Source organism: Syngnathus leptorhynchus, chromosome 6 (assembly GCF_054491065.1).
Source record: "Syngnathus leptorhynchus isolate UIUO chromosome 6, UIUO_Slep, whole genome shotgun sequence".
Classification (NCBI taxonomy): domain Eukaryota; kingdom Metazoa; phylum Chordata; class Actinopteri; order Syngnathiformes; family Syngnathidae; genus Syngnathus; species Syngnathus leptorhynchus.
The window spans coordinates 8,424,114-8,441,265 of NC_141200.1; the positions used below are offsets into that span (position 1 = coordinate 8,424,114).

Sequence of the window (17,152 nt, forward strand, 5' to 3'; positions counted from 1 at the left end):
CCGTGAAAAACTCTTGAGATTTAAAATGCAAATGACAACAAATAAACATTGGATGAATGTATTTCGAAAAGAAACACAGGAACGTCTTTAGAAAATCATCTTCTGAAAAGATTTTGCAGGACATTTTCCCCCTAAAATCCGAGGGATACAAATCAAATAGTTTAGTAGGAATATCTCCTCAAACTTGAGATCTTTGTTAAATGTTGTCCATTCTACTACTTAAGAATGTTGTTTGTATTTTACGAAATGACAAAATGCGCGCGTCGACGTGAACCAGCTGCCCCCCTGAGGTGTTCATGGGAAGATTATTAAACTACCAGACCCATGCCAGATAAAATGATAATCACTTCTAGCTACTTTTAAGTGAAATAAATATAATATATAGATAATAGACGGATCCAGTAAAATAAATTGAATGGGTGAACATCACAACAATCCTTTAATGTAGCTAGCTGACGCCCCCCTCCAAAAAACAAAACAAAAAGCTATTCTATTTAGCATATTTGCAGTGTCTGGGGAAATAAAAATACACAAGGAATTTGACAGAATACATGTTGAATGATTAAATTTGTGTCAAACAGTAACAATGGATCTGCTCCATGTACATGTACTGTACAAAGGTGAAAAAGGCAATGGGATCATTTCAAAAGGAGTAAAAAAAGCAAAAGTATATCTACTTACTGTATGTTGATCATAAACAATGAACTAAAAAAAAAAAAAAACCAAGTACATCACTGCCTTAAAAAAGAAGTATGCTTTTTACATCCAACTGAACATGACAACTACTAGACGAAGCTGCAAGGCAAATCATGAAAAAAATTGGCAGAGGGGAGTACATTGGTATTTGCCAAATCTCTTATGTTACATATAAATAATAAAACTTTCAAGGACTTTAAAAATAAAGCATGTCATGTTCAAGTGTATTAACTTGAGCAAGTTTAAGACAAAATAATAAAGCATCCGAATCCAAAACACACCACAATGTTCAACTACCTAAAGGGGAAAACAAATGTTAAAAGAAAATAATCTGTCAAACGTCAACATTCTTCTTACCACGGTATTATTTTTTTGGTCCTTTGCACATTTGCCTTCATAATAAACTCAGGGAAACGCCTACAGGATTCAGTGATACCATTTTACAGTGTGGTTATTGAAAATAAAAATAAAAAAACTCAAAATTTTGACATATTTATATCGTGATGAAAAAACCTTTGATGATTACTTTGAGTCTGATATCTGTACTTGCCCACTATTTCTCTGCACTACAAATTTTGCTCGTTAGACAATAAACTGGGACGCTGTCCTGCTAAGACAAAATATATATTCTTTATGTACACAAAGATAGTGCATATATAACCAGCTGCGTTCGGACTGATTCGAGCCATGTGTGAGCAGCTGGTGGGTGATAAAGGCTGCGCTCAGTTAGGCTGTCATGACTCTGGACCTGATAGGAAATTTCTTTTTTTTTTTCCCCTCATGAAGACACTGGACTTCATAAAAATCTCACATATTATGCACACAGGCATAAAGCCTGCACACAGTCATTTGCAAGTACATACAACGATGTAACAATTACATATAAACAACAATCCAAAAATAGACTTTTTTCAGTTGTTCAGATTCTTGGAAAAGCTGAAAATAAAAGGTTTTCATCATGCCAGTGTTTTCCTCATGTGGCTAAAGCGGCGCTACGGAGCTCAGGGCGAAATCCGTATTCAAAAGAGTCTTGTCAACACTCGGATTCGGTTTGCGTTGTTTCACGCTCACCTTCACAGAACATGAAGGGAGTTAGGGCGGCATTAACTTGGAGGGGGTTCTCCACTGCGATGGCCATCTTTGGGTCAGAGGTTTAAAATGGGGACGTCAAAGAGGTCACACAGGCCTTCTGTCTCATCCAAGTTGTATATGTAGTCATGGTCACTTGGTGGAGGCGACAGACGCAGGAGCGGCGAGAACACTAAAGGCAGAACGAGATGAGAAATATATCAAGCCAAGCCACACAAGAAAATAATAGAATTTGACTTAAATGTGGTAACACAAGCTGGTAATCAGGCTAATTTGGTGCATTTCTCTACCATTCTGATGAAAGTTAGCAATCGGATATTTTTAAAATGATACCTTGACTGATTATGTTGCGGTGCAAGTTACGCGAGAGTGATTTTTCATCTAATCATTAAAAAGTCGGGCTGTCAATGTTAAACGTGTTCAGTATTTACGACTTGCATCATTAGGTGTGTGGTCAACACTTAGGGCTCAATCCCAATGCCACCCCTTAAAGTTGCTATTTTTTTAATTTTTATTTTCTGTGTCTCACCTTCTGATGACATCAGGTCTTCCAACAAATCTCCACTCATGATCTCTGCAAAATAAAGAATGGATACTGTATGCAAGTGCATTTTCTCTAAAGGTTCCTTTCACATTGCTGAGATCTGGCAGACTTTTTTATTTACCTTTTGTCGGATCAAACATTTCCGAAAGTTCTTTGGGAAAGTCCAGCACTGTAGAAATCATTAGAAATATAGCAATAAATTTGTTACTAAAGCATGTAAAAAGGACGCTGTTATCCTAGATTTGTAAAACAACACAAAGGAATTGTGTAACACTGTTGTCTCCAATACAGCTGACACAGAAGGTTGAAAACAACCACCGACATTTTCATACAGAATGCTTTTCCTGATATTAAAAAATGACAGCATGACACATATTTGACCACGGGTTTAGTTTTTTTAGCAGAATTGTCATGTTCATGATGACTTGTTCTGTTTCAGTGGAGCATCAAACTCTACAAACTAAAAGATGACCAGATAGGCGAACTCACGTTCAGACGGGTCTGACTTCATTGGTTCAAACGCTGCAGACGCAGAAGACAACGCAGACCCATCCAAGGAGGCGGAGGATTGAAGTTGCTGAGTAATGGCAGCAGGAGCCTCTGGGATTGGAGAGAGTGGCGTGGTGCTTTTCATTTCTGAAACAAAGCGGGTCACGTTAACATGTTACTGTATATGTGATAGAAGCAAAATGTCACAAATAGATCAGAATTTACTTGAAATATACTTTGGGGCTTTATACGTACACCCCCACCCCAAATAAAATCAACACAGCAGCAGACACGATAGACAGATGACAGAATTCAACACGTAAAAGACAAATTGGAGACTTTCTTGCCCACCTGTAACTGAGGTTGGCTGGCTATTGGGTAACGTAGTGGATGAACCGGTTTTCACGGGTTCTGGAGCTGCTCTTGTAGCCTATGGAGAGCAGTTGAGAAGTGTTATAAAGAAAGTCAAGTCGAGCCATATCATTTTCATGACATAAAAAAACGAGTTTTTGTCTTATCTTTGTCCACAGTTAACATCAAAACAAGTGAGACTAATAGCAAAGCTGACATCTGGACCTGGGAGGAGGGTGACGGTGCTGGGAGGCTCTGAAGTACATCATCTGGAGGAGGGACAGGCAAAACAACTGGAGAGGCGCTGGAAGGGTCCTTATTAACCAGTAGAACCTCAATGGGTCCAGAAGAACTTTTCAAACGGATCTGGTATTTCTTTTGTCCATTCATAACCTGCATTTAGACATGGACCGGTCAGGAAAAAAAATACAGACGAGCAGAGGTAACTGTGATACGCACTGTACTTACAGATTCTGGTCTGGGCACTTCTAGCTGAGTCCCAATGGGGGCACGTATCGCTAGAAGAGTGTCACCTGTGGAAGTAGTGAGTGATAAGCAGAGGAAGATTTGAAATTGGATTGACAGAACAGGATAAAGGAGACTGAGTTCAACAAAAGGAAATACCTTTGAATGCTCCACAGAGGTCCTCATGTTTTACATATGCCATAGTATTTGTGTGTTAAGGGTCAGTTAGTCAGGAACAAACATTTTCAGAGTTCAAAATTCTTAAGAAAGCCATGTTTCCAACAAGCAGAATAGTTCAGGGTGAATCCTGGCCACCATGCCCCATTTACCCCCCCCCCCCCTTTTTTTTAAAGTTAGGGTAGAAAATAAAAACACTCCAAACATTATCGTATTGTGACACAAACTATTACCATGACTTTCGCAAAAGCAAACCAAAGCGTGCCACAGCGAGCTGAACTGTGCCGCTTGCATTGAGTGTTTGCCTGTGTGCAATTTGCAACAGGATTTTGACAAATAAATGCACTAAAATGGATATGGGCTGTTGTTGGAATCATCTGTGACATTCCTGATGCTCTGCTGCACCCAGACTCTCTGCTGGTCCAGCTCTTGTTCCCTGACAGCCAGATCATCAAGTTCTGCCTTCAGGTCAATCAACTTGTCCGCTATCTCCCTGGTATTACAACCTGGACCTACACCCCTGAAACACAAAACAAAAACAGACACGTACAGTTGTCAATTCTTGATACTCAATCATGAAGACATTTCTTCTTCTTTTTTTTTTAATGTAGACACCCAGACCATACTTTTGTCTGCAAATTGATGATCTACCTCAGATTTGTTGCTTATCACTATAAGAAGTGGCAAATATTGTCCCAAAGCTGCCAATTTGGCAACACTGAATAGCTGCTCAAGTCATCATGGCAACAAATTCAATATTACGTATCATTTGAATGAGACGGCACTACCAACCTAATATTACCAACCCTAATATTGTGTGATTTGTAACAGAGTGGTACAAGGTCTTGAGTGAAGAAGAAGGATGCCATCTGAGTGGGCACAACTACAGAGTAAGTGCACTTACTTCCATTGGATACTGTTCTTAGATTTTTTCTCTATCAGTCCTATTCCCTCCAACACATTCGTGATGTCGTAGATCCGCCGCTTCTGCCGCACTGCCAATGTGTCCGCAGCCTGAGTCACAAAAACAAAGGAGAAATGCATTTAAAAATGATGTAATACTTAAACGATAACTCATAACCAAGAATTGGCACAGAGACCAGTGTTCAATACACACGAATAACTGTTAGTTAACTTCCTTCCTTCCTAGTCAAGGTGTTGTGCCAAATTGAGGGCATAATAAAGGCATGATAACCACAGCGAATGTCTGTGTCCTGATAACTCCATGCTTGGCCTGCTGCCTGCAGGTGCATCCTCATAGTGGTCTAGTTGCACTTGAGGATAACAGCCACTGTATGGTTTGACTGTAGAACTCTGGGAAGTTGATATCTTTTAACTGATTAGGCACGGAAATAACCTAACATAGAAAGAAAGAAACTGACAGAAAAGATTGCAAACGAGTATGATAAATGTGTTAAGAACAATGCCAGTAATATTACTTTAAAGTTTAGCTCAGACAGGGGGGTTACTGTAAAGCTTGATGTATTTAGAGGAGGAAAAAAAAACTTTAATTGAAAAGAAAAGTCGTTGTATGAATCAATCATGCTACATTGTCCATGCGCTCGCTCAGAAAACAGCGACAAAGGCTGACCCACTTTGTGCACTTGGGGATCTGCGGGGGGGGGCATTCTAGAAAAGTTGATCAACTAGTGCTCCCAAACTTTGAATTGGGCCGCGTTCGTGAAAAGAGAACACATTGGAGTTTGCGTCGAAAAGTAACCCGGATGTTTACACGACAATGCAGCTAGCGCGCATTCAAAATCGACAGTCAGAAAAGCTAGGCTATGCTAACAGGCAGGCTAGCAAAAAGTGCATGAAACCTAACGACAGAAAGCAGCTCCCGATGACATGTGCTAGCTAACAACAAAGACTGATTGGCATGCTTACAGCTTTCAGGTCCAGTACTCCGTCCTTGGCCTCCTGCAGCAAAGTTACAAACTTAGCGGTGAGGAGTCCCAGACTCTTTTCATGCCTGCTCGGTGTCTGCGGCTGCAGCGGGTCCCCCACAGCGCCCAGTTCTCCTCGGTTACTGGCCGACTCTAGCTCCATCATCTCTCGGGACCAACACCGAAGTCCCCCTGCCTAAAACCTCGGAAGCGAGCCAAAGAACGCACGCTCCGCCACACTAGTCAACCAAACTGAACGACGGTGGTGTCCGTGGCATAAGAGCGTTTGACCGTTCTTTCCTGGCGGGGCGTTATTCTAAAAAAAAAAAAAAACCTCACCAAATCTATTGGTGAAAATCGAGGTTGACGATTCATTGAACGAGCATTCGGTTGGGAGAGCCGTTGGCCACGCGAGGTATGACGGGACTGTTCAACCAGTGGAGGGAGCGTGTATCGATGTCTAGTTATGTCAAACCTACACAACAGCGTAATAGTGGTAACCTATGTAAATTAAAAAATAAAACATGTTCTAAATATAAAAGTTAAACAAGTATATTTTTTGGTGCTTCATTACTGTAGATGAAATATCAATTTAACAGGGATCTGTATTTTGCTATTTGTAGATAGACCCTTAAAGCAACAAACTTGAGGAAAACACTTGTGCGCAGGCGCACTCATGGAAATTGCCGGATGATTGCAATCAGTTTTTTTTTAATGTAGATGTAATCTTTCTATATTTTTTTATTCAGCTTTCAATTTTTGAAAAAAAAAGCACTATACTAGATACACGACTAAAAAGGTGGGATGTTTTCCTTTAGTGTTTCCCAACATTTATTGCGTCAATGCACACATTTTGCATCACAAGTTCTGTCAACGACGTACTCTGTGTGAAATTTGGGCCCGTTTAATTGAGCAAAATGCTGATGTACTTGTAGGAAGCATAGTTTTATTGTATCTTTTTACACCCTATGAAAAATGTGGAGAGAGCGTGTCAAACGGTTTTTGTAGTTAATAATTCACTACCTGCATCAAATGCAGTTGCAGAACTGCAGCACCCCAGTGATTCCTAACGGCACACTAGTTTACCAAGGCACTGAGATTGGCCATAACTACTCTTAAGTATGTTTTAGTTCCCTTGAGCACACTTTGGTCACAAATACTGCGCTGGTTAAAATAGTTTCAGTTTTACAAACTTTGTAAGATAGGTGAATTAACTAATTCCCTATAAGAATGTGATCTTCAAAAAGTCAACTGAATAAAAAAATTGATATTGATTATTCAAGTTGAATTTCAACATAGGTTGAGTTTCAACATAACCGAGTGGGGACAATAATACATTTAGGTTATTTTGTATTTGGCGCTTAATATATATATATGAACACCAGGGGGCAATAATGCCCGTGGAAATTAATACATTTTGTTTAAAAAAATAAACGGTGTGCGAAAATATAATGCGGTCAAATAAATACAGATATGAAATGCAACATACTTATAAAATGTATAAAATATTTGGTAGAAATGTTAAACACAATCTTCACAAAATGACGAAAGTGCGTTTCCTGCCACATGATTGACTCAAAGCTGTCAGCTGACTGATTCACCAGGACGACAAATTTACACGGGTAAAGCTATACAATCTTATTGTTTTTCTGTTGACAAAAAGCACAGAGAATCGTATGCAAATCTAAATGTAAAAGCAAGGGGTTTTTATTTAGTCATTCGTTGTACTGTCTTTAAAAAAGAGCTACATTTCTAGCTAACGTAGAGATTCTTGAATGAACGAGCAGGACAGATAGTGATAGCATCACACCCCATCATCACCACCACTAGATTCACCGCTCTCATTCTATTGGAATGGCGCTGTCCTACTTTTAAATTTGTTTATTTTTATTTTTTTAGTAGCGACCATGAAGAAAATCAAAGGCAAAGGAAGTAACACGACTGAGAAGGAGTTTGTGTTTGAGTTCAAGGCAGGAAAACACAACTGTGTTCTCAAAGTACCTTTGCAGTTTCCTGTTCAGGAGAACGTCAACGACCTTCATGGACGTCTGATGCTTCTACATAAAATACCCTGCTACGTAGAAAACGGTGAGATGCCTTCACTATGTAGAAATCAAGTTTTACCGCAGAGGCAGTGAGTCTGATTGTTTTTATTAGCACCTCTGATGTAGTAGTACTGTACACTTTGTTTACATTAGTGCAGTTGACTGTTATGAACATATGAGGGTGGGATATTGCCCGACTTTCATGCAAAAGCAGCTGGGATCTAACTTCCTATGATGCTGAGACTGAACACAATTGAAAAAAATTAAGCTATATAGAAAACGGATGTTGTTCACTCACTCAAATGCAGTTGATATTGATAATTGCATTGAATAAAAAAATATGAGTGTTATGTATTTAAATTAGATCTCATGTATTGAGTGACAAGTTTACAATTCGTAAAAAACAACAACAACACTTTAATGATTGTATTGTTCTCCAAATGCTTCTTTGTTAGAATTGAAAGTGTCACTGTCCGACTTCATTGAGAAGAAGACCATTTTGGAGTATGACAGAGAGGCAGAACTAGCCCTGCAAAGACTCACAATGGGACATGTAGACATAAATCAGCTCACCAATGCGTGGACCAGAGCCTATGCAGAGGTGAGGACACGGATCACTGTTAGACCTAAAACACCAGGGCGTGTTACTTACTGATTGTCATTATCACGCTTTTTTTTTTTTTTTTTTTTTGCATGCTGACAAAATGATTTTTTACATGTAAAATTACCATTTGCATTCAACACAATCTTTAATATGGCTTTTTGTGACACTGTCTTGTCCTATTTTCATGATAATGCAGTCACACAGTGGAGTGTTCTGTCAAGTTGCAGATCATGACAATAATGGGAGCAGATGTGATGATGTATGACTGATTTTTTTTGTGAGTACTGATAAGGAGAGCCTCTTTGTTGCATTTTGACTCTCCCTGTTTGTTTGTCACCCATGATAGACTTGACACCTTGTGTTATTCCATATTATTTTTGGAAAATGTTCTTGAATATAAACAGTTTCTCCACCATGTGGGCCTGCCTTAACTTAGACTTTTAGGCTTCTTGCCTCCTGCACTTAAACATTTAAGACTAGCTTTTACGATAGTCGTTCAAAAATAACCATGGAGGCCTTTCAATGTTCATCATGATTCCTGAGCAAGTATAAATAGAGGAGTTGTGATTCTTTTCTATTGATGGATGTGCTACATCCGTAGCTTGGGTTTTCTTCGTTGGTCATTATGTAAAACCAGATACATTACATGCTTTACTTTTTTGAAAGACATTTTTATTTCAAGGAAGTGTGCTAGAGCTACATAGTAAGTCTCTTATTTCCTTTTGCCTGTCATATTTCAGACCACACTTGAGCATGCACGACCTGAGGAGTCCAGCTGGGATGAAGAATTTGCAGATGTTTACCACGAGTTGATCCATTCGCCTGCCTCAGATACACTTCTCAACCTGGAGCACAATTACTTTGTCCGTATCTCCGAGCTCATCAGCGAGAGAGACATGGAGCTCAAGAAAATACAAGAGAGGTTAGTGCTTCAGAGGCTGGAATCCCCCCCCCTCCCTTTTTTTTTTTTTCTCCAGATGCCCCTTAGATCTGAAGAAGAAAAACAAAATTCTTCTTTCATTTTTTTCCCCATGTGTCAGACAAGCTGCAGAAATGGATAAAGTGATGCATGAGTTGGGGAATACTCTCAGTGACCATGATGTGAATGCAGTAGCTTCCCAGCACTTTGATGCACAGCAGGTAAAAAAAAAATATTCAAGAGAGTTATGATTAGATAGTCATATAATATGAGGCGGTTCTCAGCTGTTGTCTTGTCTTTGAACAGGTGCTGGAGAACAAATGGGTCACTGAACTGAAGCAAGTGACTTGTATTCAAAAGCAAGAATATCAAGAGTGGGTCATTAAACTACACGAGGACCTGCAGAAATCCAACAACAGCAGCCAAATTAAGTATGTGTGTAATTGTGTACAATAGGAAGAATTTTTGTAGGCATGATACACTGCATGCATTTACCTAAGCACATTGTTTATTTTGTTTTCACAAAATTCTGGGCCTTACTGAAACTTCTTGATGCAGTTAGCAATAATTAAGTATAACTGCACCGTACTGTATTTATTGTAGATCTGCAACCTATAGAACTCTTCAATTTGTATAAATGCTCTTATTGCTGATTTACACGGTTACTGTCCAGTGAGGAGATTAAGGTGCAGTCCAGCCAACTGTCAGAACCTTCAGATTCTGGAGACCGAATGTTTGAAGAGAAGCCTCAAATGGAAGAAAGCTTCACTATTCATCTAGGTAAGCATTTGACTTTGAGAAAACATCAAGTGTGTTTTAATTGTAATTTGTTCAGTTACATTTACATTTTAATGTGTTATTCTGATAATCCTCCAAGGGGGAAATTTAACTCATGCCCTGCTGCATATTTTTGTGTCGCACATGACACTGAGAATCAGATTTCTCACATGGAAGCAGAGATGTCATTGTCAAAGGGGCACACAATTAGTACTGCGACTCTTGAGCCTTGCTCAAAAGCACCTGAAAGAAAGCAAACTGGCATTGCTCAAACGATACGTTTGTTCATGTGTTTGTTTGTTGATATTTATAGAACATAGTTGTTGAACTTATGTTGTATCCTTGACCTCTGTACTTGTTTTGACTAGGAGCACAATTGAAGACTATGCATAACCTGCGACTGGTGCGGGCAGACGTGTTGGACCTTTGTAAGCACCGACGTCATGGCAGCAGTGGAGCAAAGCTGCGGCGCCTCCAGACGGCCCTTTCGCTCTATTCATCATCACTGTGTGGTCTGGTACTCTTGGTTGACAACAGAGTCAACTCCTACAGTGGAATCAAGAGAGGTTAGATTACAGTAAATATTACATATGTTTTGTATTTTACCTTTTGTTATTGTTGTTGCATTATTGAATCAACCGTCTTCAGTTAAGTAATATTCCAATTCAATAGCTCCATTTGCCGGGCTATAGTTCGCCACAAACAATGGCCCTACTCATATGCTCTTCAATGTCACATTAAAAGACTCCTCTCCTTGAAATTAAGACTGTTGTTGAGTCTTTTGGGGATGTGTTTATGGCAACCAGGCATAATCCTGATCGAGATTTCTTCTAGCAAGGATAGTAGAGTATCATTTAGGCATTATGTCATGACTCTTTATCGACCTAGATTTTGCAACGGTGGCTAAGGAGTGCACAGACTTCCACTTTCTCTGCCTGGAGGAGCAGCTTGAAGAGGTGCAGCAGGTGCTGCTCTATGCCAGAGCCCAGCGGAGCAGCAAGCAGAAAGATCAACCTGGTCAGACCTTTGATCGCAAGTCTTTAACTATCTATAAAAACGTTTGACAGATTCTGTGTTTTCAAGATCTTAATTGTTCAAAACTGTACTCGCAGAGCTCCCCAGGAATGGAAATGATGATAAAAGTAAAAATGTAGAAAGAAATCCTTCAAATATCTTACCAGGTAAAATGTTGTTGATATTATTCAGCAATGTAAATTTCTGACCAAACCTTGGGCCTCAGTATTATCTCACATACTCCCTCCTTTTTGCCAAGGTGAATTCTATGTCTCGCGGCACTCCAACCTGTCCGAGGTCCATGTCGTCTTCCACCTGTGTGTGGACGACAACGTGCGTTCAGGGAACATCACGGCCAGGGACCCGGCCATTATGGGTCTGAGGAACATTCTCAAGGTCTGCTGCACACATGACGTAACGACCATCACCGTCCCACTACTGCTGGTGCATGACATGTCAGAGGTAAATGGATTGTCATCTGATGACATAGCACTAAAAGATTCTGACAAGCACTACTGTACAAATAAAATATCAAAAAGCAAGTATTTTAATTTGATTAAAAACAAAGCTTTGGTGTGATCCCTCAACTTTCACTACTTCAATTTGGTTCAAGTGGTTCATTTGGTTTTCATTTCACCACACCCAGATGTGTGTGTGACGATCATTGAGACTTTTTAACGTTATAACTGACCCTTTTGAGCAACTTAAAGTCCCACTTGAGTTCTAATTGATGCCTTCTGGTTTCACATCAAAGCAGTGCAGCGGTGCGGGCCTTTTCGTCTTTATTGACTCCAATTGAAATGTGTTTGTTTGAATTACAGACAACAAATAGTATTCGACAGGTGCCTCGCCTTTTTTTTTTTAAATGCTGAGGGCACTTGAGAAAAAATAACAAGGCAATGTAGAAGAATGCTAAACCACTGTGTACTTTGAAGAGTGTTTTCAGAACCAGTTTAATGAGCTACTTTTCAAATCAAAACATCAATGTTTGCAGCAATGTTTGTGGTCTCCTAATTGTTTTTCTTGCTCTCTGCCAACAGGAAATGACCATACCGTGGTGTTTGAAGAGAGCAGAGTTGGTCTTCAAGTGTGTGAAAGGTACAAATGTGATTGCATCTGTAACATCAAAAAATAATGTTTTTATTTTGCGGCGCTACACATAATCAGCGTCACAGATATTAGCGCAGAATGTAAGTGGGTTCTCTCTATGTGGGTGGTGCTCCTTCTCATTATTATTTTATTGGCAGGTTTCATGATGGAGATGGCCTCATGGGATGGAGGCATATCGCGTACGGTGCAGTTCCTCGTGCCAAGGGTGAGATATGTGTATATTTGTCTTATGTCACAGTTATGCAGCCTTGTTCTCTATGTCCATTGCGAAAGTATCTGGTAACATCATCAGAGTCCTCATGGCCACTGCCATCTTGCACAGGAAATTCCTGTCAACCTCCCAGTCACTATTTAGTTTTTTAAGACTATCTTGCATTTGCCATGTGGAAACAAATCGTAGTTGAGGTGTGTGAACAATAATCAGACGCCATTAAATGTCACATTAAAACTCCCTTTTAATTATTGGCTGCCAGAAAAGCGCTCTCTTAATTCAACCAAATCGTATACCGAAGGTAAACGCCTGGCTTTGCAGCGCATAACTTTTGAGTGTTTAAAAAGCTTGCCATAAATAATAGCTTAGTGAGCCTTACTTTGTCTTAAGCTGTGTTTACACTGTGTGATATATGTAAGCTTTGACACTCATCCTCATCCATGCGTGACAAGCATCGAAATTGACACCCAGCTGTCATTACTGACGTACGTTCACCTTGAATTTTACATCCCATTGTTTTGTCTTAACAGCTGAAGAATGACACCACAAGGTTCAGATGCTTCTGTGCAATTTGGCTCCACATTCTCCAAAATTCATTTGGACTTATCCGCCTTGTGACACATGACATTTTATTTTGGGCATTGCAGAATGTTTATACCTACGGGGCTGTGTGGTTGGAGAGACAGCTGAGCCTATAGCATGGAGTCATGTTGACACCGTTAGACTATAAAACCAGAGGCATCAAAAGCTCCGACCGAATCAGCTTCCTGTCAGCTCCATGCTCAGACAGGATTGGAAATAGCTCAAGCGAAACAACATTGTGCCTTCAAAGAGAATAAATATACGCCGTGGTGTTGTATGTTGACGTGTACGATCAATACTTAACATTCTCATTTGACGGGTGCTGTCTAGTTTTGTTGGAGTCATAGCTAACATTCAACATACTCATAACTCAGCCCGACAAGGAAATACCTTCATCTTCAGTGCATCTTTCTTATCACCTTCCCACACGATGCAATTTTGTCATGGCTAATATTTCATCTTTTTAGCTCGACTGCCAAATACCCGTTTCTCATTTCTCATTGGCTGTTTGTGTGTGTTTATGTTGACAGAGTATTTCAGAGGAAATGTTTTATCAGTTAAGCAACATGCTGCCTCAGATCTTCCGTGTCTCCACCACGTTAACGCTCACGTCGAAGCCCTGATGGGTGAAGATGAATCATACTTCAAGGTGCAGCCCCACAGTCGTCATCGCTTTACTTCTTTTTCAAGTTGTTGCTGTGTTTTTATCATGACATTTGATGGGATAAGCCCTTATGGAAAAGTGAGGAACCTTAAGCAGTTTAATAAGTTTGTTTATTTGTGTTGTCTTTCAAGCTGCATATCTTAGCGAAAGACGACTGGGTCCCGCAGCTCACAGAGCAGCTGCTGCAATTATCATTTCAAACCTCCAGGGTGCAGCGCCACCGACAGATTTTTCTGACATCAGCAACAAACCCGGGAGCTCATGTCATTTCCTCAGAGCAGCACTCTGTAGCGTATTCTATTTGTTGGAGTCGCAGTTAGAATGCCGCATCGACTCATGTGAAGTGTTATAGTTGAATCTCGCCGGTAGGCAGTGTAAATAGCTACTGCCTTGGAAGATGTCTTGAATACTAATACAGTGGAACGAAGAAAGAACGAAGAATTTTAAAATGTCCAAAATATTAGGTCCTGTAACATAAAATGCAAATTACAATGAACATTTCCATAGTCAAACCGTATCTGTCATCAAACATCAGTTTTAGTTAACATTTAGTTTTTCACCACAATCAAATTTGACCGTTGCACGAGACATATGATACTTTGTTAATAGTGGATAGCTTACCAAAGGTATACTTGTAAATAGGTGAAAGTTTTTGTAAATAGGTGAAAGTCTACACAGTTAAAGTGTGACAATATGACTAAAGCAACAGGTTTTCACCAATAATAAATGAAGAAACAAATATACGACGCGAATCTCTCTCGTCTTCATATGAAGAGACTCAAGTCGAAAAAGCTGCCGTCTGCATCATCGGATTGTTTCGACACATTCTCTTGCTTTAACATTGTTTGGCGAACAGCAGTAAAAATTATTTTGAAATAAATTTGCAAGGGTGTCATGTCTCATAAGAGTCCAAGTTGACATGAGATTTTAGGTTTCATTACGCAGCGAGCAACTTCTATTTTGCACTTATTTGATATTTAAGTGTATGCACTGGTAATAAAACTGGCACTGGTTTCCTGATGAATGTGATTTCACACTGCAACATAAAGAGAGGTAGCATGTGCACACTCAGTAGCAAGAGTTTTCTGACTTGTCAACTTTGTAGCTCTGGGGTGAGTTTAATGGTCTAGTTCTAAAAGTAAGCTGTCATGGCTGTTAGACTATAAAACATGTTTATGTGGTGTATTGTAGCTTTTCTCACCTTGCAATGGCCGCTCAAGTCTGCCAGCTGGCTTTATCACATTAGGCATAGCTCATGCTGTCATGATTTGGTTCATTCAAATCCTAAGAAAGGTTTTCTGTGGAGATGAGTAATGCCAACTCCGAAAAGACCATTTGCGCTGGTGCAAATATGAGCAGTATGCAGCTTTTTAATGCTGCATTGCAGTGAGCTGGAGTATCACTCTGCTCAAGTGTTTGGGCCCACCTCTCCGCTTTCATGACAGCAGATGGCACTGTTCTTGAATGCAAATGTTTAAAAAAAGAAAAAAGATCTACAGTGTACTGCATCTGGGGTTCTTACATCACACATCTGCAATCCATCCTGATGACAGTCTTATGGTTTCTGTGTGTTTTGTTTGGTTTTGTAAAATGTTCTTGTATATGTAGTTTTTAATGAAAAAAAATCAAAAAAATTACTTGAACACCAAATTGTTGTCAATTTCTCAAGAAAACCCCAAGCACAGTTTCACATTGTAGACGATTTACATTTTTGTCATGGCCACGTAAGCTCTGACAACAATTGCCTTTGTGAATTCCTCAGCCCTTTGAATTTATTTGGAATCCATTCAGTCGGACAGAAAGTTGGCCATCAGTATTTTGCATCTGTTGATTAAAGATGATATGTTGTCACCGGAAGAGAATTCAACCAAAAGCTGCATCACATCTTTCATGATAAAACACAGTGAGCAGGATGTGCAGAGGAAATGTCTTAACCTCATGTTATGAATGTGTGCAGTTTATCACGCTTGCCATGTTGAGAACCGATTAAATTGTATGTTTTGCAGAGACATTCAACATTCTTCAAATTTGTCTCGGTGGTATGAGGTGTTGAGTTTCCTTAAACGGTGTTCATTCAGTCTCTTCTATACAAGGGCTAGTCAATTTATCATCTCAGTGCTGATTCTCTGCTTGGAAAATGATGAGTGAAATCTTCCACCAACAGACACCTCATATGTAATTAAAGTAGCCTCAGAAGATTATGTTGACAAAGTATCAAAAATCACCATGACCCAACTCCCATAACCTCCTTTGAAACTATAATTATTTTCCCTACGTCAAGCCAGCATGATGGTGAAGTCATTTAAATCCATGACTACATGAAGCGTATGATCATCTTTTTAAAGTATTAGCGCTTAAAACATTGGGAATGAGGTGTCTCGGGACAGAAAGCGGACCCAGTCAAAGATGTGCAACAGCCTGTTCCATAAATGTATCTATGCGTATTTGGCAGGGCGTACTGGGAAAGAAAATCTCCCGATCTGTCCACTCTGCCGCACGCACGCATATATAAACAGCCATTAAAATTCTATTTCTTTTTAAAATGTTGTAGCAAGTTTTTCCAAGCTACCCTTGAGTGCATCATGAACAAACAGACAGATGAGATGAGACAGTATGCAGGCTGCAAAAATATAAAATAAAATAAAAACTAGTGATTTTTCCAAGGAGACGGTTCTTATATTCGAGTTAAATTGCTACATGTTAGATTTGACAAAGTTAGGAGGAAATGAGATGGGTCAAAATGATTTTCACTCACAGGTCTTTCAGAACAAATTTATTTCAATGCACGTCTTTACAATATGTGTCAAATGTGTAATCATAGAGCCTGCAATGGATCATTTGTGGGGTAACAAATAGTGTGCGCTTATTGTTCTGCTCAGAATATTTTTTTATTTCATAGCTTTCACACAATTATATGAGTACGTACTCAATTGTTTCAATACATTTGAAACAAGGCATCGTCCTAATTTCCAACCCAAATGATCTTGCAGACCCAATAAAAGGACAGATTATAAAAGTGTTTTAAATTTTGCATCTTTAATAAGACTATGGTTGTAGAATATCGTTCTTCTCCGAGCGTCATCATTCGTCACAGCTCCCTCCCATCAAGACTATGTTGCTGCTGTCCCACATTCCAGCGAATCGATCAACAAACCAACCAATCAAACAATCAACGATGGTTGACTGCAGCTTTTTTAATCATCAACGGAAACAGAGTTTTTTTTCTTCCAAAAGTAGTTGATATTTATTCTCAAATTTAGGGAGTAAAATTAAAAAGTCTTGCACGAAATATTTCTTTCAAGGTTCAAAGTACAGATACATGGAGAGAAAAAAACTAATCAGCCAAGTTCACTTTAATTCTGATTGTAAAGTCCTCAAGTTCTGCTTGCTTCTTCACACGTCAGAGACGTTCATCCATCCATCCATCCATCCATCCATCCATCCATCCATCCATTTTCTGAACCGCTTTGTCCCCACGGGGTCACGGGCGTGCTGGAGCCTATATCCCAGCCGTCATCGGCAGCAGGCG

General features: G+C 39.6%; 2 protein-coding genes across 2 annotated transcripts; one reads left to right on the forward strand and one right to left on the reverse strand.

The window, feature by feature from the left end:
- Nucleotides 1-420: 420 nt before the first annotated feature.
- e2f4 (E2F transcription factor 4) lies at nt 421-6,142 on the reverse strand. The gene is made up of 11 exons (XM_085915171.1): nt 5,699-6,142; nt 4,716-4,825; nt 4,170-4,331; nt 3,794-3,837; nt 3,638-3,702; nt 3,395-3,562; nt 3,170-3,248; nt 2,819-2,965; nt 2,451-2,498; nt 2,315-2,359; nt 421-1,957 (listed from the first exon to the last, which is right to left on the reverse strand). The coding sequence occupies exons 1-11, from the start codon at nt 5,861-5,863 to the stop codon at nt 1,842-1,844; spliced, it is 1,149 nt and encodes a 382-aa protein (XP_085771297.1). The 5' UTR covers nt 5,864-6,142; the 3' UTR covers nt 421-1,841.
- Nucleotides 6,143-7,242: 1,100 nt separating this feature from the next.
- ferry3 (FERRY endosomal RAB5 effector complex subunit 3) lies at nt 7,243-15,634 on the forward strand. Its single transcript, XM_085915145.1, has 15 exons — nt 7,243-7,319; nt 7,597-7,785; nt 8,198-8,343; nt 9,087-9,268; nt 9,387-9,486; nt 9,572-9,696; nt 9,939-10,045; nt 10,411-10,608; nt 10,931-11,059; nt 11,155-11,223; nt 11,316-11,518; nt 12,097-12,154; nt 12,304-12,371; nt 13,490-13,608; nt 13,755-15,634. The coding sequence occupies exons 2-14, from the start codon at nt 7,605-7,607 to the stop codon at nt 13,580-13,582; spliced, it is 1,659 nt and encodes a 552-aa protein (XP_085771271.1). The 5' UTR covers nt 7,243-7,319; nt 7,597-7,604; the 3' UTR covers nt 13,583-13,608; nt 13,755-15,634.
- Nucleotides 15,635-17,152: the final 1,518 nt, after the last annotated feature.

What these genes read in the sequence shown, in the direction of transcription:
- e2f4 (XM_085915171.1), bottom strand. Translation starts at nt 5,863, where the DNA reads ATGATGGAGCTAGAGTCGGCCAGTAACCGAGGAGAACTGGGCGCTGTG. An exon ending in AAGAACAGTATCCAATGGAA is followed by an intron (nt 4,332 to 4,715) that starts GTAAGTGCACTT and finishes TTTGTGTTTCAG; the next exon opens with GGGTGTAGGTCCAGGTTGTA. An exon ending in GAAGTCAGACCCGTCTGAAC is followed by an intron (nt 2,499 to 2,818) that starts GTGAGTTCGCCT and finishes TGATTTCTACAG; the next exon opens with TGCTGGACTTTCCCAAAGAA.
- ferry3 (XM_085915145.1), top strand. Translation starts at nt 7,605, where the DNA reads ATGAAGAAAATCAAAGGCAAAGGAAGTAACACGACTGAGAAGGAGTTT. An exon ending in GGACCAGAGCCTATGCAGAG is followed by an intron (nt 8,344 to 9,086) that starts GTGAGGACACGG and finishes GTCATATTTCAG; the next exon opens with ACCACACTTGAGCATGCACG. An exon ending in AGCACTTTGATGCACAGCAG is followed by an intron (nt 9,487 to 9,571) that starts GTAAAAAAAAAA and finishes GTCTTTGAACAG; the next exon opens with GTGCTGGAGAACAAATGGGT.